Source organism: Gymnoscopelus braueri (assembly GCF_963280865.1).
Source record: "Gymnoscopelus braueri genome assembly, chromosome: 1".
Taxonomy (NCBI): domain Eukaryota; kingdom Metazoa; phylum Chordata; class Actinopteri; order Myctophiformes; family Myctophidae; genus Gymnoscopelus; species Gymnoscopelus braueri.
The window spans coordinates 14188273-14215352 of NC_137603.1; the positions used below are offsets into that span (position 1 = coordinate 14188273).

The 27080-nt window shown below is 39.4% G+C and overlaps 1 protein-coding gene and 1 long non-coding RNA gene across 2 annotated transcripts in view; both read right to left on the minus strand.

Annotated features, from left to right (window-relative positions):
• Positions 1-522: 522 nt before the first annotated feature.
• On the minus strand, positions 523-2047 carry LOC308091467. The gene is made up of 3 exons (XR_013933719.1): positions 1965-2047; positions 803-881; positions 523-592 (listed from the first exon to the last, which is right to left on the minus strand). It is a non-coding gene; the product is annotated as an uncharacterized lncRNA (long non-coding RNA).
• Positions 2048-5507: 3460 nt separating this feature from the next.
• The window catches only part of pcdh9 (protocadherin 9), a gene marked incomplete at its 3' end in the record, with an annotated part of 233267 nt that continues 211694 nt past the window's right edge, over positions 5508-27080 (minus strand). Inside the window, exon 5 of the mRNA XM_080439051.1 lies at positions 5508-5875. Coding sequence (XP_080295177.1) covers positions 5508-5875 — 368 coding nt within the window. The remainder of the gene's footprint in view (positions 5876-27080) is intronic.

A 27080-nucleotide genomic window follows, 5' to 3' on the forward strand; every position in this document is an offset into this window, starting at 1 on the left:
ATTTTGGAAAACAGAAAGACAACATAAAAAAAGACAAAAGCACTTTACCTTCAAAATCAAACAGGTACTGTTCGAAGTAGAACTTGTAGCCTTTTTCCTGTTTGGAACCTGGTGTATGGGAAAACTTGGCAACAAGTCGTTCAACATCATTGAACCTCATTTGCGGCAGATGTGATAGGGACTTGGTGAATTCCATAATCTGAAAAGAAATAGCAACAATAATGATCTGCATGGAAATGGTTTAGATTAAGATTTTGAGAACAATCTTTCCAGTGATACAATGGCAGCAATGGAAACAAGTCCTCTGGGCTTTTTTGTGTTATCCTTTTAGCTTCACTGTATAATCGTACCACTGTACCTTTTTCTAAATGTTAATAACGTAATCAATCAGGAGATTAAGAGTCAGTATGGTGAGTGACTATACATTTTTAGAAACATGATAAAGAATTATCGATATCCAGTATCCACTGAGGATTCATGTATCTTATTAGTGGTTAATCAAAGAATTCATATACCTGTATAGTTGAGGTAGGTCAAGTTCAGACTTGGCTCAGGGAGGACGACACGACTGCCATGCAGTCCTGCCCGGTGCCTTGAAGGAAGGAGTAATCAGTTGTAAATAATCAGTTGTTGCAGGTGTACAACGGAAACCTCAGCTGACCATAGGTGCTCTGGCAACTTCACAAATTATTATTTCATGAAAGCTAGGCTATGAAATCATGCAATATCATTTCCATAGTGTCGCCTCAAAAAATATCTGACTTGTCTATCATTCTATCAGTTAATCAAACAATTCATATACCTGTATAGTTGAGGTAGGTTAAACCTTGTCTTGGCTCAGGGAGGAGGACACACCACTGTCATGCAGTCCTGCCCGGTACCTTGAAGGAAGGAGTAATCAGTTGTAAATAATCAGTTGTTGCAGGTGTACAACGAAAACCTTAGCTGAGCATAAGTGCTCTGGCAACTTCACAAATTATTTCATGAGAGCTAGGCTTTGAAATCATGCAATATCATTTCCATAGTGTCGCCTGATAAAATACTCTACTTGTCTATCATTCAACTTCTCAGATCTGCATGTAAACATGAAATGCATCAAGTCAGGTTATTTCCTAATCATCTCTTATTTCACAGGGATGTTAAAACATGCAGTGGTGGAAAAGTACGCAATTCTTTTACTTAAGTAAAAGTATCAATACTGCAATGTAGAAACACTGTTACAAGTAAAAGTCTGGAATTCAAAATGTACTTGAGTAAAAGTACAGTATTGGTATCAAAATGTACTTAAAAAGTACCAAAAGTAGAAAGTATACTCATTATGCAGAATGTCCCATAGCAGATCTACAAGCTCACAAGCTTGTAGAAGTATTAAAGGTGGAATGTGGTTAATGTATGTTTTGTAATAATCATCAAAATCTGCAAAGTAACTAGTTAATAAAGTTTTTAAATAATTTCAGTGGAGTAAAAGTACAATATTTGCCTCTGAGATGTAGTGGAGTAGAAGTAAAAGTAATGAATATTGGAAATACTCCAGTAAAGTAAAAGTACCTACAAATTGTACTTAAGTACAGTACTTGGGTAGATGTACTTAGTTACTTTCCACCACTGAAAATACGTCGGGTTCATTTGGTTATAGCTATATGTACACACACAGTGAGATACAAAGGATAACACACTGGGTTATAATGGATATACACTAATGTTATATCTGATTACAAATACATTCTAGTTTTAAAACAAAACCTACACCCTGGCATCGCCACTTCATCATTTATAAAAAAATAAAATAATAAAAAAAAGTGTTACACAGGCAGGCAGACAGCAGGGCTAATATTATTAGCATTGCTAGCATACATTCTCAACCCAATCTAAGGCAATTTCCGAATTTTAAAATGTAAAAAAACGATATTTCTATCAAGAAAACAAGATGATAAAACAGAAAACAGTAGTAGAATTTACTTTACCATAAAACACGAATAGTTGCTGGCTTTGTTCTGGAGACACACTGTTTAGCCTGACGGAGAAATCCCAGTACATCACCACTAACACTAAACCGGAAGTGAACCGGAAGTTGTCTGACGTCAGCGTGAATAGGGAGTATTGGTGTGGCAGATGAGTAAATGTAGGTGCAGAGTAAATGTTTCAACAGATGGTTTTAAGCAATTACCTAAATCTCAGAACTGTAATTATGAACCCAGCTGATCATCAGTGGATGTCTTCAGTAAATTTGGTTATTCTGTCAGGGGGATTCTGTTGTGGATTTTCATCTTTTGACTTGCCACCTCTCCCTTCATCCTCAAACATAGTGTGAAAGGCCTGGTGGAGCAAGAGTAAAGGTGAGATTTAAAAATCCGTAGGTTGTGGGTTTTAATCTTGGTCGTGGTGAGTCTTTATTTGTAGTCTTTGTAAGGCGAGGAGAATGGAGGCAGCCCGCCTCACAATCTCTGCTTTGCATTGCACGCATCTTACCACTGTACAACTGTGGGTCATACTCAACTAGTTGCATGCTCTAGTAGAATCGGCCTCAAGTCTTAATGGGTTAATGTATTATGATTTAAATATTGGCGTTACACTGAATGACTATGTTGTTACCCTGAATGACACAATTCAAAATAATACAACAGTCCATAAATAGGCTACTGATTAAATGTGATTCCTTCAGCAAGAACAATTAAGCTATTAGGCCCCATGAACTATACTAACAACACTATTATTTTTCTATTACCTATTTTTCAGTTATAAAAACTACACTCAATGATGGAACCACTCACATAAACATATTTAACAGGAAATTCCTTGAGCACCTATATAAAGTAGTTAACTTGGGCTATACATTTTGTTTAAAATAATAGCATTAAAAGATTATGTGTTGCACTGAATGACATGTGTTTTTTTCCCCAAAGGTTACTAGAGTAAGAAACAGAAAGATTTTAGAGAGATTTAGTCAACTCAACACATTGATAGAAGAACTTCAGTAGGTAGGTAGTAGCCCAGACAGTTACACTGAGTGACATTTTGACACTTTAGAGCTGAATAACAGATGTGAGAGAGAGTGGGTATGTGTGCGTGGGCTGTTGTAGCGTGACCATGAGGCCGATATGGATTGGCAGTCCTTCCTTGGCCTACTGTGAGTATGCGTGCAAAGTTTCACAGCAATTGGCTGTGAAACTTCATGATTTGTGGCATTTTGTGCAAAATGGGCCACTCCCACAAACTTTAGAAGCCAATCAGCCAATCGGAATGGAATATGAGGAATCTGACAGATATGTCTTGATCACATGACCATAGAGATAATGTATACCGATTTGTGTGAGGTTTGGACAAAATCTGTAGGAGTAATACGAAAAATGTGTTTTGTAAAAATTGGTCTCCTGGTGGCGCTATAACAGGCTGATATGGAAGTTTGTGGTAGAGGTTCTTCCTTCGCCTCCAGGGAGTATGCGTGCAAAGTTTCACGCCAGATCCGGAGATTAGCAGTTCACAGACAGACGAACGCACGGACGGACACACTGACGGACCGAGGCGAAAGCATATTCCCCGTCTGTGGGCCGTCTGGCCTGGCGGAGACAATAAGTAAATGTTTGCATTTTTTCTATAAATTTGACTTTATATCAACAAATGTATGACCACACAAAACAAACATACAGTCTAGTGACTCCTGATATAACAAACCTGCACACTAGTTAAGCATACACATAATCAAAACATTTATTGCAGTAGCTGTATACCTGTAGAGTAGTAACAAGGATTAACTGTTTCAATATTTGTGATGTCAAACACCCTCACAACTGACAAACATACTGCAGTAAGCAAATCACCCCATCCCACTTGACTTTTTATATAGTGACATAAATATGAAAGTGCTTTACAAAAATGAATGTCTCCTTAATGCACAACTTAATTCTTTCTTTCTCAACAGAATGAAATATGACACAAAATAATCAAGTTCAGTTTAAAAGTTATATCTTTTAGCATGCTATTCCGTTGTGTAATTTGCCTTCCATGCTGTGGAGAAGAAAAAAAGAGAAGACAGAAAAAATAAAAACTCTGACTGTGGGAATGAGTTTTCATTGTTGACTTAATATTTGCCTCTAGTTGGTATGTTTATCCTGATTTTATATTTTCACCTGTGTGATTGTGTCTTTAAATCTGCCAAACATTCATTGCATAAGGCATTTCATTATTGGAAATGTTATTTGTAGTCAACATGTCCTTATCATCCGAATAAGCACAATTTAGTGTATGAAGAAACACCATGAAGGCACAGTGATTAAAGTGTAGCATTAACCTGTTTCTTATATATGGAAAATAATGGTCTGTATTGAAATTATATATATAATAATTATATATATATATATATATATATATATATATATATATATATATATATATATATATATATATATATATATATATATATATATATATATATATATATATGCAAGTACTACTGAGGAATCTCACTCAGTTAAATCAATTTCAATAAAATGTTTACAGTTATAAGATCAAAGTTAGATAAAACATTTAGCCATTTACAAATATATTGCTATTGAATTGTACTGAACACATTTTCAAAACCAACTTTTAGAGGAAAGCTTTCAAAGCAGTTCATTTCTATAATGTAGACATTAGCGCATTGACATCCTTCGTACAAAATGTTTTTGAAAAAGTTTGCCTGTGTTGTTGCTATACTTGAACAGAAGCAGAGATATGGACAATATAGTGTGTTTTACAGGCAGAAATTTTGTTTTGATATGAACTGTAGGGCTTTTAATAAATTAGACTTTTTATGTACTGATGACAATTTCTGATTATTGCCCAACTGAGAATGATTCAAAATGATTTTAAAAAAAAATATCCATAATGATGATCAACATGAATACTGTTCTATTCATTGTGATTATTACAGGTACATGATATCGGTTAATTAGTTCTATTTACAAACACACAGACAATGACAGAATAAACAAGTGTCCACTAACAGTGTTATCAGAACAAAAACAACACTTTCTTAAATGTAGCTCAATTTTCTTTGATTGTGTTGATTAATATAGTCCTGAACAACTCAATAACAACCACATCACAAATATTGGTATATATTGACCAGCTACAAGTTCATTTTCATCTTCTTTTTTGTTTTGTTTTTGTTTTTTCATTTGTGAAGTTTTCCTTTCTCCATTGTGACATTGTTCATCCTCTCTTTGTCCAGACAACAGATGAAATGAACAGCGAAGGTTAATCTGAAGAAATCCTTGAGGGTTCATCAAAAAGATATGAGCCTCTTGAGTCTTAGTAAAGTTGAAGTAGTTGTAGAGCACACAGCATAAGCACTAGTCTAGTGGCCTACATAGTACATGTAGCAATCACACTGCAGAAGCATCGACATCAGTCGAATGAAACATAACAAGAACGGCAAGATAAAACAGGAGGAGCTCATAACAACTGCTTCATGTGATTGCTATGTCCAACTTACAAGGACTTCTCATAGCAAAGAAGCAAAGTTCATTTTATAGCTGTTGCTCCTTTGGGCTGTCGGGGCAGGAGGCTGGCTGGTAGGACTTAAGACTTGCCAATGGGATGTCGGCCATGTTACCACTGTTTGTGAAGTGTCCCTCTCCACTCCCAAACTGCTTCCTGTCACCAAAATGATCAGGCCGACCACCCTCATTTTTCCAGGTTCTGGTCAGAGTGTGTCCATTCAGTAGTTTGTCCTTGGGTCCCCACTCCCTCTGAAAGCTGGACACAGGAGATTTAGGCTGCTGGTATGTCGCTAAAGTCGGGGGCATCCAGCAATTGTCTGAATGTCCCAGCACTAGGCATTCTTGGGTGCACATCTCTGAAGCTTCCACGAGACCTCGAGGTCCAAGGGGCCCATCTAAAAGAATCAGAGTAAAACAGAGCAGAACAGATCAGCAATTATAAAAGCATCATTACATATTTACAGTATGTAGGCCTACAACACAGGATGAGTTCAGTTTCCCAAGTCAATGCATTTTTCACCTATAAAATAAAATGATTGACAAAGATTCAATTGTGTGTCTACTTGGGATATTCCTATCAATCAATCTCAGCATGCAGTATATGGTTTTGTTACGATTGCAAGATGAGTGCATTATTGGATTATCTGTTATTTAAACATGTTACTGGGATTTGGGGGGAGTCAAGTGCAATTTAGTTGTGTGGAGAAAACCACAATTATAATCTTGTTGAAAGGTGATTATTTAATTTTAGCAATAGCAAGATGCGTGTGTGTGTGTGTGTGTGTGTGTGTGTGTGTGTGTGTGTGTGTGTGTGTGTGTGTGTGTGTGTGTGTGTGTGTGTGTGTGTGTGTGTGTGTGTGTATATATTATATGAACTATAATGTGTGTTTAAGTAAAAAAAAAAGACTGACTAAAATAAATCTCAATCAGCTGCTGCAATCAACACTAAAATAGTTCCACCATCTCCCTAAAAAACAAATAAAACCTCTGATAATTAAAGGCTAATTGACATCCAATTATGCCACCAACAGCACTACTTTTCTACTATCAGGAAATGTATTCTACTTAAAAACAAATAGCTAATGAATGTTTCAGTTCCATTTACATTTCAGTTGTTACTTTTTATTTCTTATTGATTGGTCCCCACACGTAGGCTAAATAAGGGCTTAACATCATTTGCATCTAGAATCAGAGCTTGCGGTGGTTTGTCCTGAGCCTAGTAACATGTTTATTTAGTGGGGGGGGGGGAATCTATTCAGCTAATGCAATATTGTTTTATTAAATTATATATACAGGTTTTAAGTGTCTATTATTGGCTAGAGTCCCTTTTGAGCTCAAGGCATATGCATAATAAACGCTGTCCCTTGCATTGCATTAGAATGGCTTTCTAACTTGCTCAGGTATTAAAATCGTCGCTATCGAGTGGAAACCCTGCATCTCCAAAACCGTTACCTTTCAGGAAATGGGGGAAAAAAATAACCATGTGTTCCAAAGGATGCAATGTAGTTAGTTACTTAGTCACAAGCTCTTGTTAATACTTCTCATTGGTTAAAAAAATATAAAACCCACAGTCAGATGTAAACCCTTTCACCCTGCATTATGTCATTATAGTTGAGATTTATCAAAATACTTTGACGCAAAAACATTCACAATGCAACGCATTGTGAATGTTATACAAGGTTTCTGGCTGACAGCACCAAAACCGTTGTGCTCCATAGTTAATCTATTTCCTTGGATTGCTACCTCTAGATAATCCTCTTCATGACATGGCTCATTTGATCGACCCAGTGTCACAATCTGTCTCTGTCTCTCCTCTCCAGCCACATCTGTCTCTGTCTCTCTGTCTCTCCTTTCCAACCACATTTCCTCCAACTCCCCAGACCTGCTATTTTCCAATAAGCCACCAGATGCCCCTTCCTTTCCCCTTCGCCTGATTGTCCCGCCCATCTACACACCTGTTTCCACTTTTTCTCATCAGCCCTGCAGTCAACCGAGCTTCCCCATCTGCAATTAAAATTAAATCCCTTATCAAGCCCTCACTACTTAAAGGCACATGAAACCCCAGGCTGATTTTGTAGTTTATTTTCCAGTTCAGGTTAAAAAAAACTACAGCATATTGAAAAACATGGCAGACTAGTAAGCAACACAGATGCACCAAACAAATTAATAATGAGTGAGTTTTCATAGGTGTGTCCAGGGCATGCCACTGTGCAAGCAAAATCAGCCTAGGGTTTCATGTCCCTTTGAGTGCAACGTTTTCCAATAGGGATGTGATATAACTACAAATTGACGTCAAGAACGTCTGATGGGTGGGCTCTCTTTTTACCAGAACTCTTGCACCCCCAGATGTCCTGACTGTCTGAACTGGTTCAGAATTAGCCTGTCCGACGATAGAAGGAGCATGTATTGACCTTTACACGGTACCAGCTCACTTTCTCACTGCCAGATTGTCCCTGTTATACATTGTGTCTTGACTCTCTAGCCTCAGTATTTGGATTATTTGTTACCCGTGTCCCGTCTCTGGAACCCGTTCTGCCTCCCTGACATGCGCGTTTGACCTTTGCCTGTTATTTGGACTTTGGATTTGGATTTATTCCTGTATTGGACTGCTTTCAATACAGGGATTTAGGGATGCATCTATAAATCTGTTGAATTTTGCACTTGTTCTGCCTCTGCATTTAGGTCGTTCCCCTGTGCTCATGCGACGCCGCTTGCATTCCTCGTGACACCCATTTCCCAGTGTTGCATCTGGTCTCGAACAGGATGGAGTCCAATTGTTTTATACAGTAGTTTTATTGACATAAAGACTTCCATGTTTTATAATATAATACAATAATAATATGGTCCCCACTCCTTTGGGGGTATTTTTTGTCACAGTACATCTGCACATACATGAAATGTTTCCTCTCACCACTGCATTTACCCATCCTGACTATTAGGAGCAGTGGGGGCCATTAATATGGTGTTACGGGTTAAGTGTCTTGCTCAGGGACACTTTGACACATAGACCGGGGCAGGGGGAGGACTGGGGACCTTCTGTCTCCCTGACGGCCTCTCTACCCATTCAGCTATGGCGTCCCATGTCTACTGTGTGTGTGTGTGTGTGTGTGTGTGTGTGTGTGTGTGTGTGTGTGTGTGTGTGTGTGTGTGTGTGTGTGTGTGTGTGTGTGTGTGTGTGTGTGTGTGTGTGTGTGTGTAAAATATGCATATATGCATGTGGGCACATGCATATAATTGCACTTATTTGCACATGCTTATGTGTAGGTGTATATAATATATTAGTGGTCGGCGCAGTAAATCTACATTGCACTGCTGGACACGCCATTCTGAGGTAAAAGTATCCTGGCTCTGGCAAGAAATTGATTTGCTGTATTGAAAAATTAAAATGAGTGTGAGCTATTGATTCTGGCTACTTTTTGTTTGCATTGATTGATACAAATGCTGTATGCAAGTACTTCTGAAGTGAATTAAGTAATTTAAGCTCACTATTTTGTGTCATATACGCTATACTTTGATTCATTAACAAAGCACTGCATTTACTTAAAGTAGCACTGTGTAACTTTTGTCTTCTACCCCGGATTTGAATCTGGTTTCCTGCGCTATTGGTGCTGACATTTTTACCATTGAGCTAATAGAGGCTGAATGCTTGCTCTGGGGGAAAATATTATATAATTGTATACTAATTATATACTCTACCATTGGACAAATTGACATTATATTCATCAAAAAGTGACATAGTGCAGCTTTAAATTCGGTGATTGTATGAGACATGTTTTCCCACATTTGAATATCTGAAAAGTACTTCCCATTGTGTAAAATTGTAATTAGATTTTATTATAATTATATGTCGGCATTGTAATTGCATCATTGTCATAAATAAGAAGGGATTAAAATGAGGCCAATATACTGGATGCAGACCAAGTAGTGTCATCTTCTTATCATTTTGAGTTTTTCATGACCCAAATGTGATTACTATTATGACTGGATTAAAAAGGCAGAAAAATGGAAACTATTTCATGTATGAGCTCATTTGCTGCGTTTTTATGACACTAGACCCCCCCAGGGTCTGTAATGTCGAGGACAACGTGAATTAATGTAATTGTCCTTCATGTCGCCTTTCGCCTTCAAGCCTCATCATCTGAACACTGAGTTCAGGCTTAAAATGATCGGAAATCGTATTCCATGTTCTGATAGTATGCGGCCTGAGGAAAATTCTGCACTGACGATAGTGTCAGTCTCTCCCCTGCCTGTAGGGTGTGGAGTCCATCCCAATGACTCGCACCCATAATGGGCTTGTGAGAAGCCAGGCGAACCCTCAAATTATTATGGCAACATGAAGAACCGTGCAGAGAAATTATACGCAGTGCCAGGGTGACAGCAAGATGAATTCACCAAATGAGATTGTAGAGGGCAGCCAGCTTGGGAGCCTTTAAGGAGGAGACATGGAAAGCAGGGGAAAGAGGACCATACAGTACTATATACTACACTGCTATTCAGTATACTTTACTGTACTGTATTTTTAATACTAAGAGTGTAAAGGGCATGTTTCAGTATTTTAACTTGAATAATCAAACCAACTGTACTCCTTCGTAAAAAGAGACCTTGTATCTCAATGGGATTTTCATCTGTATACGTTAAGGTAAAAAAAATGCAATTCAGGATTGTGAGCTGATAACAGTGAAATGACATGACTCTAATAGCTTTATAAAGCGTTTTTCCCCCCTTTTTTTTCATTCTCTAATTAATCAAGGGTAATTTGTGCATTTCTATTCCTCTGGTATGATATGCGTGACCATTTACATACAGAAATGGATAATCTGAGTCCCCAGTGGGCAATAGAGAACAATCTGAACCACGCATTGCTTGCTACCTGCTCCCTGGGCACGTCCCTGACAATGCCTGATTAGAATTGTGAATTACGTGGTGACTCACTCTTTGAAACTAGCTATGCTAAAAAATACCTCCTACATCTCTGTGCCTAACGGATCACGGCATTATTGATTGATTATTGACGCCAATGTTGCAAACAATAAATGAAGCGTATCATTCATCAGGCACACATAACATATCTACAGTAGATAGATTTGTATAGGTTAACCCTCCTCCAGTTTTTGCATGAGTGTAACGCACACTTAAGATCTGTGCAACTGCAACCTAATCATACGCAGCTCATCAACCATGCCTTGACCCCTAACCACAACCAGCTGATGAATTGTTAGGTTATGAATATATTCCAATTTCCTGAAGGCAGTGACATAACATTATTCAGTAATTGCACCTTTTCGTGCAACTGTGAACATACTTATTACCATTAGCTCTAAATTACATTTCACAAAGCCCTCTTAACTCTCTCAGTGCCACGCCCCGACATATCCCGAGTTTTTCCCGAGTACCCTCAGTGCCAGCACGAGAAATCCCGAGTTTTTACTTTTGACTGTGGTCGCGCTATTCTGTATATTTTTCATGATCACTTTCGCTTCCTGACTACATCAGACTCACCCGGAGCCGGATGTAAAAAAAAAAAATTCATTTCCGGGTCACGTTGTTTTTCTCCGGTGATTTTCGGCCAGAATAGGGAAAGTCACGTTTTTTCACACGGTATAAAAAGCGAACGGAGAGGTCCACGTCTACTCTCTTTGGTCTGGGTGACGATCAGTCATCGTAGTCGTGTATCGCATCGTAATTTAGCCTGATCAACGATTGTCAAAATGTCAACATCCGGTTAGGACCGGATATGACGTGAGCCTGTTTGGGAGGGGGTGAGTGAGCCAGCGAGGTCATCAATGTGTCGATTTGTTGCTCTCTACTGGTAGAACTGTATTATGGGTTTAAAACCCCAATCAGATCATTTATTTGAATGAAAAATTACAAAATTACAAAATTTAAAAAAACGCAAATTCCTGGCAGTTTGGGAGTACTTTATGAAAATACTCTTGGCACTGAAAGAGTTAAGGTTAACATTGAAGGTGCTATCAGTTGTTGTGTATTTTCCTGCCTGAGAGGAATGAGAGCTGTGCATAATGCTTTTTTATTTGTATTTTTGTATCTTGTTTGTTTTTTTGTCTGTCAGAGATACTGTATAATTTGACACTAGTCTAAGATTTAAAAATGGTTAACAATTTTGCATGCTAATATCTACAGTGTTCGAATCTTCGCCAGGCTTTGGAGAAGCCCAATTTGTTTTTGTTTTGTTGATTGGAAATTGCCCCGCACACATAAACATGCACATTGAAAATACTTTACTATTAGCCTTTTTAGAGCCCCCCCAAATGTATTAAATGAGGCTTTCAGCGGAGCTCATGTCTCTTTCAGGGGAGCCGAGCTCCCCTTTGAACCCAGCTAATCTATCTGCTCCCAGTGGATAGTCTTCATCTTGTAGAGAAAATAACATGTTTTCTTTGACATACTGTATACATGATTACTTCCAAACATTTTCTTTTTAGATTTAAGAGGAAACTCATGGTCGGATTCCCATTTCTTTTGTCGTTGCGTGTTCGCAAGAGGGCAGGTTCATGCCTACATTCATTTCTCTCGGCGCTCAAGTGGTTTTAATAGATGTAAGATGATGTGTCAAAGCAGCAAGGCTGGTGTAAAAGAGAAGAGATGTTTGTCTTTTCACTAAACCACTGAGGATCTGTTTGCTAGAATATTGTGCTGGGATATCAGGCCCACTGAGCGCAAGAGCCCCGGAGCCAGTTGACCTGTCAAGATCTCTAGGTAGTTTACAGTATGTGCTAAGCACTCTGCTCCACTGACCATACACAGCTCTCTGCTCTGTTTTGGCAAATCTCTCTCCAGCCGCTTACGCAGATGGAAAACATATCTTACTTGTAAATATTCTATCAGTTGAACGCAAGGCATTTACACCATAAAATCCCCAGTGTAAATGTATTAATTTGTAACTCTTGAGAGCAGGATTTTACTGTGTATGAGTGGATACATGCCCATCTTTAGGACATCCAGCAGGACCATGGCTATGAGAGAGCCCATACAGTATAATCAGACAGGCCAATGTGGTGTATCATTCAAATTGATAATACATTAAAAAACTATTTGATGTTAAAGAGGTGGTGCCATGGTTTTGCACTTTTTCTGTTTTGCATGTGTCTATGAGGTTGATAGAACTTCATTAAGCCCCCTGGTGGTGTTTTTATGGTGTTTTATGTCTTCTCTGACTATTTTGAGTTTCTTCCTGGAGGCTGAAACCTTGAGGGACAAACGTGCCAATTGAAAAACATCACTTTAATGACACAGTAAAATTATACCCTCCCCCTCATTATCATAACACAACAGGTGTGGGCATGAGGAGGAGGAGGGACTAGGACAGGTGGGTGGTGCTAAGGTGGTGGAGGAGGTGCTAAGGTGAGAACCAGGTATACTTAATGAACTGGAGGCATGTCCACATAAAACATGATGATTATGTTTTAGGGGGGGGGGGATCACTGAAAATCACGGCACCCCATCTTTAAAGAAGACTCAGTTGATTAATTTCATAAATTGATATTTGTTCTTTCTTTCTTTCTTTCTTTCTTTCTTTCTTTCTTTCTGTCTTTCTTTCTTTCAAATTTAGTAAAACATTGCCATGTACAATGTGCCACTTAAAGGCAATTCCATCCTAAAATGCCCTTGAATAGTTATTTGCATCTCTGGTGTTCAATACCCACATGATGTAGCTTTTGAGGAAGATTCATGTCTTACATATCTGATGTAACCTTCTCCCTCCATTGCTCTATGTCTTTGATTCAGCTTGTGCCTTACTAGATTTCCCATAAGCAATTTTTGACAGATCTCATCATGTAACATGTCTGTCAGCTGCAATGCATTAGAAACCACTGAGACTATTGTCACTGAAGAAATCGCAACATCTGAGATTACTCCTTTCTTGATCACAGAGTGCAGGTACAAAATGCAGAATCTAAAAAAGAAGCCCATAGTCTTTGATTATAACAGCCTTTCAGGGAAAGATTTCAATTTCCATTGAAGTGAAAGCTGGTCCATTTAGTTTTTCCTATCAAATTCCATTGTGGTTATACCAGTTTCATTAGTTGTCTACTACAAATGTGGAAATATAAAAAGGAAATACAATTTGAACCTGACATTGACCTCAACCAATTGTTTTTATACAGGATACATGTGTTCTAGGATGGATTTCCATTTAAGCATGCTTGTTTTCTATTCTACAGTTAAATAACCAAAACACCATATCATATCATATCATAGCATGCCAATGTCTCATCTAATCAACTCAGTTGTATTGTGAATAGGGAATATCAGACTGTGGCTTGCACAATGTAAGCAAAAAATAATAATAATAATAATAATAATATATATATATATATATATATATATATATATATATATATATATATATATATATATATATATATATATATATATATATATATATATATATATATATATATATATATATATATATATATATATGAATCTTTCTGGAATCTGGGATCTTTTGAATTTGTGACTATGACTATGTCTATTCCAGTTTACAGTGAAATCCTCAGTGTTGTATTTGTCAGTTAAATTAACACAGGATATCACAGTGCAGTACAGAAACATATTTTGGTTCATGGACTGCAAAAATAATCCATTGGCAGCTCTGTGAGTCCTGCTGGGTTCACTGAAACAGCTGAAAAATGTCAACAAAGGTACAAAATGTTGCTGCATTAAGGCTCAATGGGATGGATCCAGAAGTATTTGCTCATGTTCATTTAAGCCACTTGTAGGCTAAGAGAATACATTTGATGTAGAGGGAAACAATTAGGGTGCCAATTAGACCCCTCGGGGATCCCCATCTCAATGAAATAGGGTTTAAGTGGTTAACTTAACAGCGAGCTAGTTCTGACATTAGGTTCTTATATAGTATAATAGCATTGTATTTGATGTTATATATTAGAAAAATTACTCTTCGCTACTCCATCCTGGACATAGAAGTGCAACTGTGGAATAACGTCCTTAATTAATGATATATTACTCTTGGTTAAGTTCACCATTAGTTAATGGTGAAGACCAGGAATTAATGATGAGTTCATGAGAAATTCATGATGAATTAATGTATGAGTTCATCATTAATTAAGCATTAATTACATGCAAATCTGCATGTTCAAGTAAAGTGTGACCCTGCAAGGCTACAAGGATCCCTTACAGTCCAGATGTAAAATCACTGGGACGCAAAGCCCTCTCATATTCTAAATTCAATATTTCTGCATCATTAGTTGAGCTTTCTGGCTCAGTAGCCAACACATGTCCTGCCTTGGTTATGGGGGTTATTGTTGCAGTATATGACATGTATTCCTACATTTAATCATTCTGTTTAATTCTATTTATCTATGTACTAGTACTACTGCATGTGACAACACCAAATTATTTGTCCTATGAGTGCACTGACATGCATGACTTGTGTCAGTCATTAGGCTAAGTGTTGTTACTGTATTGTAGACAAAGAATACCAAATTTGGATTGCATAGAAGACTCAGAAGAATCAGGGCAGACAAGCAAAGCAAAGCAAAGCAAAGCAAAGCAAAGCAAAGCAAAGCAACAAAGGGAATTGGGTATTGGATCAGATATCTATTGTAAACATATGAAAGATTCTCATGGATAAATGTTGTGCTTATAGAAACATGAACACTACACTACATGGACAGGTGTTGAAAATTAGCACTCGTGCTATATACACTGTAAGCAATGCCTCTGGTTCCGTCCAATGTAATTTGTGATGTCCATATCAAATAAATAAACATAACATATTTCATATTCATAAAACTTAACATACAATTATAATATATTTAATTTGTATTTTCATTACTTTTACTGTGGGTTGCTTGTTTTTATACATCTATGGTCAATGTTCAGGTCGATTTTGCTACAGTGTGTCCGAACATGTACAGTACGCTTTAACATAACATATTCCTTTCATATTGAGATGGAATGGCTTCCACAGTGTTGCTATGTACAAAACACGTTTTCACACACACACACACACACACACACACACACACACACACACACACACACACACACACACACACACACACACACACACACACACACACACACACACACACACACACACACACACACACACACACACACACACACACACAAGCAAATAGCCAGTGGCTGGATGAATGCATGCATAGCCCCATGAGTGCTTTAAATAACATTGAAGCACAGGTGTTGAGGAATGCCAGGGATTCGGAACTGTGTCAGATGGCGCTGACTCTTGCTTACAGCATTGTGCAAAAGTGTCCAAAAAGACAGATAACTTATAGAAAGAGAAAAATCATTAGATTGCCTCCTGATGGGGGAGTCATTAAGATGTGGTTTATGGCTGGTCCGTTTCATTCTGCAGCAGCTAGTATTTGTGTGGGCCATGAAAATGTGCATTTCCACACAAAGCCTTTCTTTCCACACACACCTCTATCCCAGCCCTCCTACTCAGTGTCTAAGATAAGATCACTGAGGTTAGAGATGAGGGGAAACTCACACTCATTTTCAGCCAGAGGATGTTTGCAAGTATGAACGCGCACTTTGCCTTTTCGTCTGTTGACTACTGCTAATGAGACCATGTCTGGCTAATTAATAGTGATGCACACAAGCAGTGCTGAGGTGTCAGTCCCATGCCAACAACGTGCAGCCACAGAACGGTGAGAAGGAGGAGGCAGGAGGGGGGAGAGAGGGGGTGGTGGGAGGGAGAGAGTGAGAGCAAGTGAGTGCAGGGGATTTAGCGTCCATAGGGTTTGTTTATTTACACATGCTGTTAAGCGTGCCCAGCTGTTGTTATTTGTGGATGAATGAGGCTCTGTTTTGGTCCAGCATAAGGGCTCAAAGTGCAACACCACAGTCTCCGGCTGCCACTGAAATTCCCACGAGATGAGACTGGAGGCTTAATTCCCAATTCTCCAGTTACAACGGGTGTCCTTTTTGCCCTGCAACCTCCAACATTGACCCACCTCAGTCCAAAAATTAAAGGAAACAACCAGTAACAACCAGAAATATAACACTGTATTACAAAACACTATATTCAGTTGTTTAAAAAAAAAAACCTGGCCTGTGGTGGAGCGCGATGGGGGGTATAGGTATGTTCAACAAGGCGTAGAATTGTAGTGACAATGCCATACAGCTTGCACAGTAAAATCCTCAGTATTCATTCATCCATTCGTAACTCCTGAGAGTGTACAAAATTTGGTGTACATTTAATGTACACCTGTGAGGGTCGATTAGGTTACATTTGCGCACCCTCAGGGTTAAATAAACACTGCTAGATTTGACTGTGTGTGTGGAGTGCATTTGAGAACAGAGCCTGTGATATAGCATAAAGGCTACAGTTACGATACTGAACACAGCAGAACAGAGGAGCATGCTGGACGCATCCTCTGGAGAGTCCCAGTCTGGATGATGGATTCTCCCCTGGGCTCCCTTTAAGGCCAGGCACCAGCCTTCTCGAGACTTTCCCCACACCATCCCAAAGCTAACATCAAGCCACGGAGAAGAGACAACATGAAGGGAGGGAGGCAGGAGAAAGTGAAAGGCACGAGCGTAGGAAATGAATGGTATGGCAAACGAGCAAACGAGAACAGAGGAATATTCAAGCTGCATAACAAAACTTCTGCACGTTTGAACGACATCAAAGATGCTAGCGTGGCACATGGCATATCGTCGCTGTCGGGCAGAAACCTTCTATCTCCATAATCTTTTTTCTTCCTTTGTCTTCATAAATTAATGCCCTATTTTATACTTCATTGTATGAGTCGAGTAGTGTCGCACGAAAGTAGAGAAAATAGCCGATCTACAAGCTCACAACAACACGCAGCGCTGTGGTGCGCTGTGAGCTTGTCAAAAGCATTATGATATTTTCACCTAAAGTATAATGACTTGCCCGAAAATAGGGATGCCAGGCTGAAAGTGGTTAAGTCTGTCTGTAGGTTTTATAAATATTTAGCCGATGAAAATAATTAACTCTTTGACTGCCATGGACGAGCTTGTTTACTTCTGTTTATTTCCTGTGGGAAAAGGCCTATATCTCCGTTCCTCTTGCTTTACGGCCAAAACAAGGCAGTAACTGGCCTAACTGGCCTAACTAGCTTGGCAATGGATTATCGCGAGCGGCTATTCCCCCCCCCCCCCCCCCCCCCCGAGACTCACGAGACCCCTGTGCGTGTAATGAGGCGATCTCCGCGCTTACAGCGATCACGGAAAAATATTCCATGATTTTTCAAAACACCAGTTTTCACTGGCATTGGGGGTGACACTATTACACTTTTACTCTGGCAGTTAAAGAGTTAACAAGAGCTTGTGACTAAATAATAACTACACTGGACCCATGGGACCACATGTTATTTTTTCCATTTCTTGAAACATAATGGTTTTAGACATACAAGGTTTCCACACCGACGCCGAAGATACTGTATGTTGATATACTGTATTATTACGATGATGGTAGGGCTCTAAATAACTGCGTGTACCTGGCAATCCAGTCAAATTCTCTCAATATCACAGAGAGCCACAAATATGGCAGTTTTATTGTGTTACCATAGTCCAGCATACAGATGGATGGATGGATGGATGGACAGATAGACCTTTATCTCCCATGGGGGAAATTCAGCTGACAAACAGTAGCAGCACCGCAGTATGAAAAAACAGGACAGATGCAGATAGAGGCAGGGAGATACATCTAAGCTTTAAGAAAGCGTTAAAGGTAGGGTAAGTGATATTTTTTGGTTAAAACAAAAAGTATTTAGTTAAAAGGTTAAAACACTATATTCTGATAGTAATCATTGCTATAGAGTGTTTTTTCAGTAACAGATGTCTCCCTGAGTCTCCAGCTCTTTAATAAACAAAAAATACATTTTTCGGTAGGTGTCAAAATCTCAGCCAATCAGGAGAAAGTACCCATTTTTAAGCTTAATTTGTATAGTGTTCCAGTTCAAATTTTGTCTGCTCATTTCTTAGTGTCATCACTTCCAATTTCACTTGTTTAATCTGTATCCTGATTGAGTTATCTGTCCTGGTTGGATAAAATTGGAAATGAAACTGAAACTGAAACGAAAATGCATTTTCTGTTTAATAAAGAGGTGGAGAGACAAGGAGACTCCTAATACTGAACAAACACTCTATAGCAATGAGTACTATCAGAATATAGAGCTATTTAACAATTATTTTAACCAACGCAAATCACTTACCCTACCTTTAACTTCCAAAACAATGCTACGGTAGTTTTTGAAAATGCAAAGTTACCCAAATCAGCTTAAATGTATTTGACCTTTTAAATGTGTTCTTTACTGCATACTAATTATCTTTACTGTATCAACAGAAGGCAAGAAGTGAAAATTTGAACTCAAGAATAAATGGCAACATGGTCGAATAATCAGATTCATTTTCATTTTTTATATTTCAGGTACTTACTGTACTTTGCTATTCATGCCATGATACAAACTGCACTTTATCAAAACTGTGTATCTCACAAGTTTCCAAGTTTACCTATACTGCATTCTAAAACTGCACATGCATAAGCTTTTAAATTACCATTCAACCAATCAAAGTAATGACATAACATTACATAATAACGCTTCCTCGACAGACTAATACAATTTGTCTCTCTATTTGAGGACAGTTTATTGCCTGTGATTTTGGACTGAGACCTCCACTTTCAGCAGAGGGATGTGTGAGAAATAAAATGGGGAAAAAAAGAAGAAGAAAAACTCTCCAGGGACAAATGCAACACAAATACCAGTTGGGGGGGCGGAAAAGTACCTGCCCACCACCACGGAGTCTAGGGGTTTGAATCCACTGTGGTGCATCCGGTTTGCCAAGTGTCTACACAAACACAATTGGCCATGTTCAGGGGAGGGAAGCCGCTACGGGCTGTCAGCAGGGAATGTTGAGGTGGAGGAGTGGGGGCGGAGGCGCGATGTCCTCCCGGTGGGGGTTCCTCACTGGCATGTGGCCAGTAGGGTACAATTTACAATTTAGGCATTTAGCAGACGCTCTTAATCCAGATCGATTTACAGTAAGTATAAGATAAACAGAAGGTGATACATGAAATGCATAGAGATAGTAATCTAGGATCATATAAACCAAGAACTAAACAGTATAGGGAATAGCAGTGGCGTCTATTTTGTGGTGCCACAGATAGAAAACCCGTAAATTTTTCCCATAGAGATTTCCGAAAATATTTATATAAATTATTTTAAGCCTGGAACCTTTTTTTTATTTATTTTTTAACCGGCAAAACATTTTTTTATTAAATAAATAAATAGTATAATAATATAATTAAATACAGTATTCAAATATTTTTTGGACACAGAATCAAATGTGTTATGGTCATGATTCACCAGGAGCCTGAATGGTTCGGTTCCAGGTTTAAGATTATTTATATACATATTTTCAGAAATCTCTATGGGGAAAATGAATGGCTTTTCTGTTTGTGGCACCACAAAATGGCCTCACTGCTATGCCCTATAATATGAAAAAATAAAAAATCTCTACATTGAAACTATACAAACTATAGGATGCTAGGTCAACAAATTAACCTGGTGGCTGTCTAATAACATGCTATCTAAATTACATTTAGAAAGCAGTGGGAGGAATTAATTGGCATAAGGACTACATTGGGAGAAAGAAAATGTAAAAAAAAAAAAACTGGGTACTCTAAATAAATAAATGAATACAATTTCAGATAGTCATGCTCCAACCTTTTTGAGGGGTTGGGGCATAAACATAAGAAAAACACTGTTTTCAGTTTACATTTACAGTGTGCATTTTAGTTTAGTCAGTGGATCTTTAAGGTTTACTCAATACTTGTACTTATCAACAACAGTATGTATGCTAAATGTGCCATCCATCCATCCATCCATCCAACCAGACTGCCAGCCAGCTTTCGACCTTTCTGTAATGATAGGGGTGAAACTACAGTACCAGATGATTGATCACTTACAGACTGATAACTAAACCTAAAGAGCAGAGTTAAGTGCAGAGCATCATCTTCTCATTATATTTTGTAATACATCATAAAGCAGTGGACAATATACCATATTTATTTTGTATATTATTTAGTGAATATAAAAGGTAGATTGTAGTAAATATATGTATGTACTTAGGAGAGTATAGTGGTGATGAAAGGAGAGCAGCAGACAGGAGAGGAGAGGTGTAGGCCTACAAACATATGCAGTGGTTTGTCAGATTATAATATGTTCTTGACCCAACACATATCTAATGACCTACTGTACAATCACTGTCTCACAATATGGTTCCAATAAAATATCAAAGTAAGTTTATTTCATAAAGATTTAACTCCATTCTATTGGTTGGAAATTCATATTTCTCTGTCATGCTTTACCCTGCCAAAAGTAAAATGGCCCTGGAGATTTTCACACCACATTGTGGCTTGTCGCTTTCTCACACAGCTCAGTGCAAATGCACAGTCCCCATGACAACAATAGCCATGCAAAAACACTTATTTCTCCCCCTCCTATCTTCTCCCATGCTACACTCAATCACTCGCCTTGTAATCTCATTGTTGGATTAATTCAGTGGATAAAGGTCTCTACTCATTTCAACAGCTCGCCCAATAAATTTCATTTCTGGTCAAAGATCAGTTGAAAAGACAAGACAATCGAGGGCAAACATATAATAAACGTCCATTTAAGAAAACAAACAGCAACTTGCATTACAAAAAGCATACAGACTGGTGAGGATACAGTTCCCCAACACACACGCACGCACGCGCGCGCACACACACACACACACGCACGCACGCACGCACGCACGCACGCACGCACGCACGCACGCACGCACGCACGCACGCACGCACGCACGCACGCACGCACGCACGCACGCACGCACACACACACACACACACACACACACACACACACACACACACACACACACACACACACACACACACACACACACACACACACACACACACACACACACACTGCAGTACAGTAGTACAGTTAATACCAACACGCTAATACAATCTCATCATGACACTTGAGATATGAGGAATCCATTACAAATTCAATAGAGGGTTGCTATCTTTAATCAGCTGGCTACTATTGTAGTGATGCAGTCAGTTGGAAAGTGCAGGTGCTCATCTTTTTGACCACACAGCATAAATATGGCACAGCGAAAAACTATTTCAATGCACTTTTTACAGATACACATCTAAGGATAAAGGCATCTAAATACGAGGACAATTATCAGCATAACCATCAGAAGTTAGTCCATGGGTCAGTCTATTCTCAACGTATTAAATATATATATTTTGGAGTTGTTTTCAGTACAGATAAAGATAAAGAATATGGAATGTGTGAGACAATGATGGTAATGGTTCACCTTTATAACACTCTGTAGATTCATATTTACTTTTATGGGCAACAGCATTATTATCTCAGTGTTTTAACGTTGTGAGGCATTCTAGGCATGCTAGTCAAAGTCTCAAAGACAGTCTTACATGCTTGATTAATACTGTAATAACATCTAGATATTCTCAATACCATCTCACCAACTAGACAATAAGTAGGCTGATGGCAACTTAATACACTTAATATTGAATGGCAATTTGTTATGAATGTGATGCCATTGTATTTACCAAAGGGACAAAAAACAGGGACATCAAGTCAGGTACTCCACTGTATGTTTTGGCATTATATAGTGTAAAGACAAGTCTGTTTGCTAGAGAGCATCAGATGGTGGCTCAATGGAACAGCCACGAGCCATGTTAGTGCATTGCTGTAGATAGGTTACATACAGTGAAAAACTAAGTGTGTGAGGGCCCTATTTTGGCAGCGGAACTTAGCGATGTGTCCAGCGAAATGATACTATTGAGAGGACGCTAAAATGCCTGTAGCGCCGGGTGCTATGGCTGGGCACTGAATTAGTCATGGGTGTGTTTTGGGCGTTATATTAATAAAACCAATCTGGGTGTCGGGAGATCAGAAGACGCACAGAATGCTTTCCTAGCGACAAAACGAATATCCTGCATGAAGTTAAAGCAGCATTCATAATTTGATATAACAGGGGCACGGTGGCGCAGTCGGTAGGGCTGTCGCCTCACAGCTAGAAGGTCCTGGGTTCGGAGCTCGGCTCTGGGCTCCCTAGGCTGGGGGGGGGGGGGAGTGTAGCGCCCAGCATCACTTAGATAATTGGCACCGGATGAAAAATGGTTACAAAATCGTGGGATACATTTTTTTTATAAAAAATTATAATAATAATTTGATATAACGATGTCAGGAGACATGGGTGAAACAAAAGCGATCTGAAACATTAAAATGAGAAATGTCCGAGATGTCCGTTGTGAGCTTGTTTTTTGTTTTACTTCCAAGGAGTCATGAAGTATGAAGTGCTTTAAATGCCACCTCAATTGTTGAACGTGAGTGTTGTGTTCAGATCGAATGGAATGAAACGGGCTGTGCTGCTGCTTTCCTTCTGCCTGTAGCTATAATTTCTCCTCATATCAACTTAATGATCACTCGCAGTTCGGTTGTTTAAAGTATGGTGAACAGTTATTAAAGTATGGTGAACGGCTTGGAGATGGTCTTAAAGGCATACTAGGTAACGTTTTCAACAAAACTAAAGTTAAATTGTATATCTTTTGTGAGTGGCAAAAGCTTCACAACACCCACTCCATGAATTTCACCCCCGGAAGCTTTTTATTTATATATTTTATATTGAACGTGGACTGGGGGGACTTTCCCGGGGAAATGACGTCATCTGGCCGGAAAACGGAGGTGGAAATGCACTGGTTTCCTGTTTGGTCAGGAACTACAGCAACGGTTAGCTGTTTGGCCAGGAACTATCGCGCTAATAACAAAAAGGAACCTCACGCTGATTTTAAAAGAATGTAGGATTAGAAGATCGAAAAAGAACAGAAAAAGAAAGCACAGCTCATGGTAACTAATGCTCCACTGGCTAAGAGAAACGATCCGTAGATAGTATAAAACAATTAAAAGATCGCTTTTTGAAACGCTTCCGGCTTCCGGTGAAAACGAATGGAATTCTGGGTAATCGAGGATTACGGAAATTGTATGCAGTGACGGTAATGACCAGCAGAGGTTGCTAAAAATCGTTAGTTGTGAATTTGCATTGTACAACTTTAACTTTGGAGCGCAAAGTCTGTGGGGAAAATAGCACTGCGCCCTGATCGCACCAGACCACGCCTCATTTGAAGTGTTTTTAAGCGCTGTGGTTTGTTGACAACGTGGGGTGCACGATAGCACTGGCACTAAAATCAGTTTTGCTTCGGGGTAGCGCCAGCGGAAGATAGCGCCCATCATGTGTGTGTGTGTAGGTGTATTTTATGTGTGTGTGTGTGTGTGTGTGTGTGTGTGTGTGTGTGTGTGTGTGTGTGTGTGTGTGTGTGTGTGTGTGTGTGTGTGTGTATACATGCGTGCGTGCATGCGTGCGTGCGTGTGTGTGTGTGGGTGGGGGGGGGTTAAAGTGGTGCTTTTGATGCTTTATTAAGTTATTTTGCTGGGGACCCCCTGGAACACTCTCAAGGACCACTGGGGGTCACCCGACCTCACTTTGAGAACCACTGGTCTAGACACCCTACTGTCAAATGGAACTCAACACACTCTGTGTACAGATTGCATGACTGTCAACAAGGCGCAAAAGCCCTGCAGCAAAATGCATATGGATCTTTCTCAACATCTCTGCTGTTCACTCTCCAGGTTTGCTCACTTCCAGCAAAGCCCATACCATGTGATATACACAACCATAAGGAGAAACATCAGGTGGTTAGTACCGCACCTTAAAAAATAAAAGTGTGTGCGAAATGTTGAGAGAGAGAGAGAGGGGGAGGGGGGAGGGGGAGAGGGAGAGGGGGAGGGGGGGGGGGACTACAGGAGAGGCAGACACTTAATTCTGCATGTTGATCATTACCTGCAGCCTGGAGGAATTTGATAATAAAGTAGAGCCTTGTTAATCCCCTGAGAGGCCTGTAATTGTAGTGTTGAGGTACATCTTCTCTTTCAATAATTGCAGTTTCAGAACATGCTCAGCCTACACACACACTTTATTCCTGATTTCCTGAGGGAAGGGATAGAGCCTTACTGTCCATTAAAAGTATACTGAATTAAGCGAATATGAGGGGTGTTTAATAAAATTAAGGCTTGCACTGTAACCAAAGTGGAGTACCTACAAATTATGATGACCAGGCATAAGTCCAGTTTGAGTTTTGAAATAAGCAATATTGCTAGTATTGGATCCATAGTCTATAGAGTTATTTAAGTGGGATGGCAAATTAACTGAGATTTACCTACATGCTTTAGCTATAAGGAAATCGATACAATACATTTTAACTTTGTTTTTGGGCCAAATCTAAACCACTACATCAGGAACTCAATTCTACATGAGTAGCAAGGGTGAACATGAGGTGAACATGTGAATGAGTGTATAAATGGAGCATAGAAATCAAAATCACTAAAACCTTATCCGATTCGGTTTGTGGTATGTTCCCCTCAAAGTTAATCCTCCTATAATTTGAGAAACCTCTGTAGTCATGGTGTCATGGTGAGGCCAAAATTGTTCTGCCCGGTTCTCCTCAGTGGCTGGACCAATTGATATGAAATTGCACACAGCCATTGACCATTACCATGGGCATGGAACTGCGAAGTTTTCGATTTCACCAAATCTCAGCTGTTTATTAGCGTTTTTGTGTAAAGAATGTCGCCATGGTTACGGGGCTGCCCAGCTATGGGACGGCCTCGATCTCCAGGCTTTTATTGTTTAGTTTTCCTAAAAAATAAAAGCCTGGCCCAGCCCGTCGGTGTACTCGGTATGAGGAAGTGTTTCACTTCCCAACCAACCAGAGTGCAGTGGGCGTCGCTCGTAATGTTGTGTTAACGGGGCGGGGGTTGACGGACAGATCGGTGAACCAATGGGATCAGGCGCAGTCTCTCGCCGGCTCTATACGCCCGCCCCTCTATACACGAAATCAGGAGCGTTGGGGCAGTCTATGGGACGAACTGCCTCCCGGGTTGCCAGATCATGTGCGCATATCCCCCCACGGATGCGTCGACCGGGTATGGACTAGTTAGATATAATTACAGGTCTGATTGTATATGCTTATTGATGAATAAACAAACTATTGTTTACATTTACATGGTAAATGATGCAGTAGATAATGCTTAGAGATGCATATGGTAATGGCAGAGCAAGGCATCCAACATTATTGTATATCTCAGACCCTTTAACCAGTTAAATGCTATACAGTACTACCAACTCGTCTATATGAGTGTAGCACTTAAGACATAAAATAAATCAGAACATTTAGATAATTCATGTAAACTCAAAGGCTAGTTAATTACACTAAACATTAAGAATTACATTTTGGAAAACCTGTGATAATAACAGACATTATGGAATGAAATATTGTGCATGTGCATGTTGCGCACTCAGATCTTCTGAGTAGGAACACACAATTGTGGGTGACCAGAGAGCTGAGTGGTTAGGTTATGTAGCACATGGGCTCTAATGCCTGACAGTGAGTCCCCAGTTTGATTCTCAGCCAACCAGATCATTTGCTGCATGTCATTCTCCTATCTCTCTCAACTCTGACTATCAAATAAAGGCAAAAAAAGCGTCAAAATTGCCACAACAATGTACATTTAAATGACTGAATCAATCTAGTATGGGTGCATATCTTTTTCAGATACCTCTCCTTTTGTTGCCCATGGAGTGTTTGAAATATATTGACATCATGGGTGAACAACCAACTGGCTGAAAAATGTGTCCAAATTCCTCCAACATAGTGCCTGTGCCTGTCATGGCCAGGAGGTTTCTAACACAACAGCAAAGAATGTTTTCCTCCCTTTAATACATGCAGTATACTGTGTACTACTAAATACATGATATATAGGCTATTCATCTGCAGACCCCTGTTATTCTTCAGTTAAATGGATTCAAAGCCAACTCAAATTCATGCAGCAGTCATTAGCTTATTTGTTTTTGTGCAGAGCTGTTGGGCGTCTGCAGCTTGGCACCAATAATGCAGCTACACCAGGTGTCATGTTGTTTGCAGTTAGATGTCTTCTCATTAAGTAGGTAAATGTGTCACAACTTAAGAGGTAGTCAAGCACTAAATTGGCAGTGATGGAATAAGTTGCTACTTTTCTTGTTTTCCCTTTCTTTTTCTTTTAGGCTGCCTGCCATGGCAACTGGGATGTTGAGGTGTTGAGAAGTGGTTAATTAGTTAGATGAGGTCATGTAAATTGTTATGGATGACCTGACTCCAGCGAGGAGAAAAAGTGAAATGTGAGCCCACACACAGCATACTTTAAGCACAACAAGTTCAAAACAGTGGTGCGAATAAAGGCACAGCGAAACAAATGTGAGGAAAAGCAACCAAATTGACCACGATAATGTGAAATGTAAGAGAGAGCCATATGCATAAATCTGCTTTTTATGATTGGTGACTGCTGTGGGAGGAAGTGGAGGTCAGGGTCTGTCAGGGACCCCTGCTGGGTGCAGGTGGCGAATAACTTCTGTCAGCCAAGTAATTAAGTGTCCATCACATCCTAGCAGGAGGGCTGTGCAACCCAGTAGCCACTTCCGATCTCCATCTGTCAGCAGGAG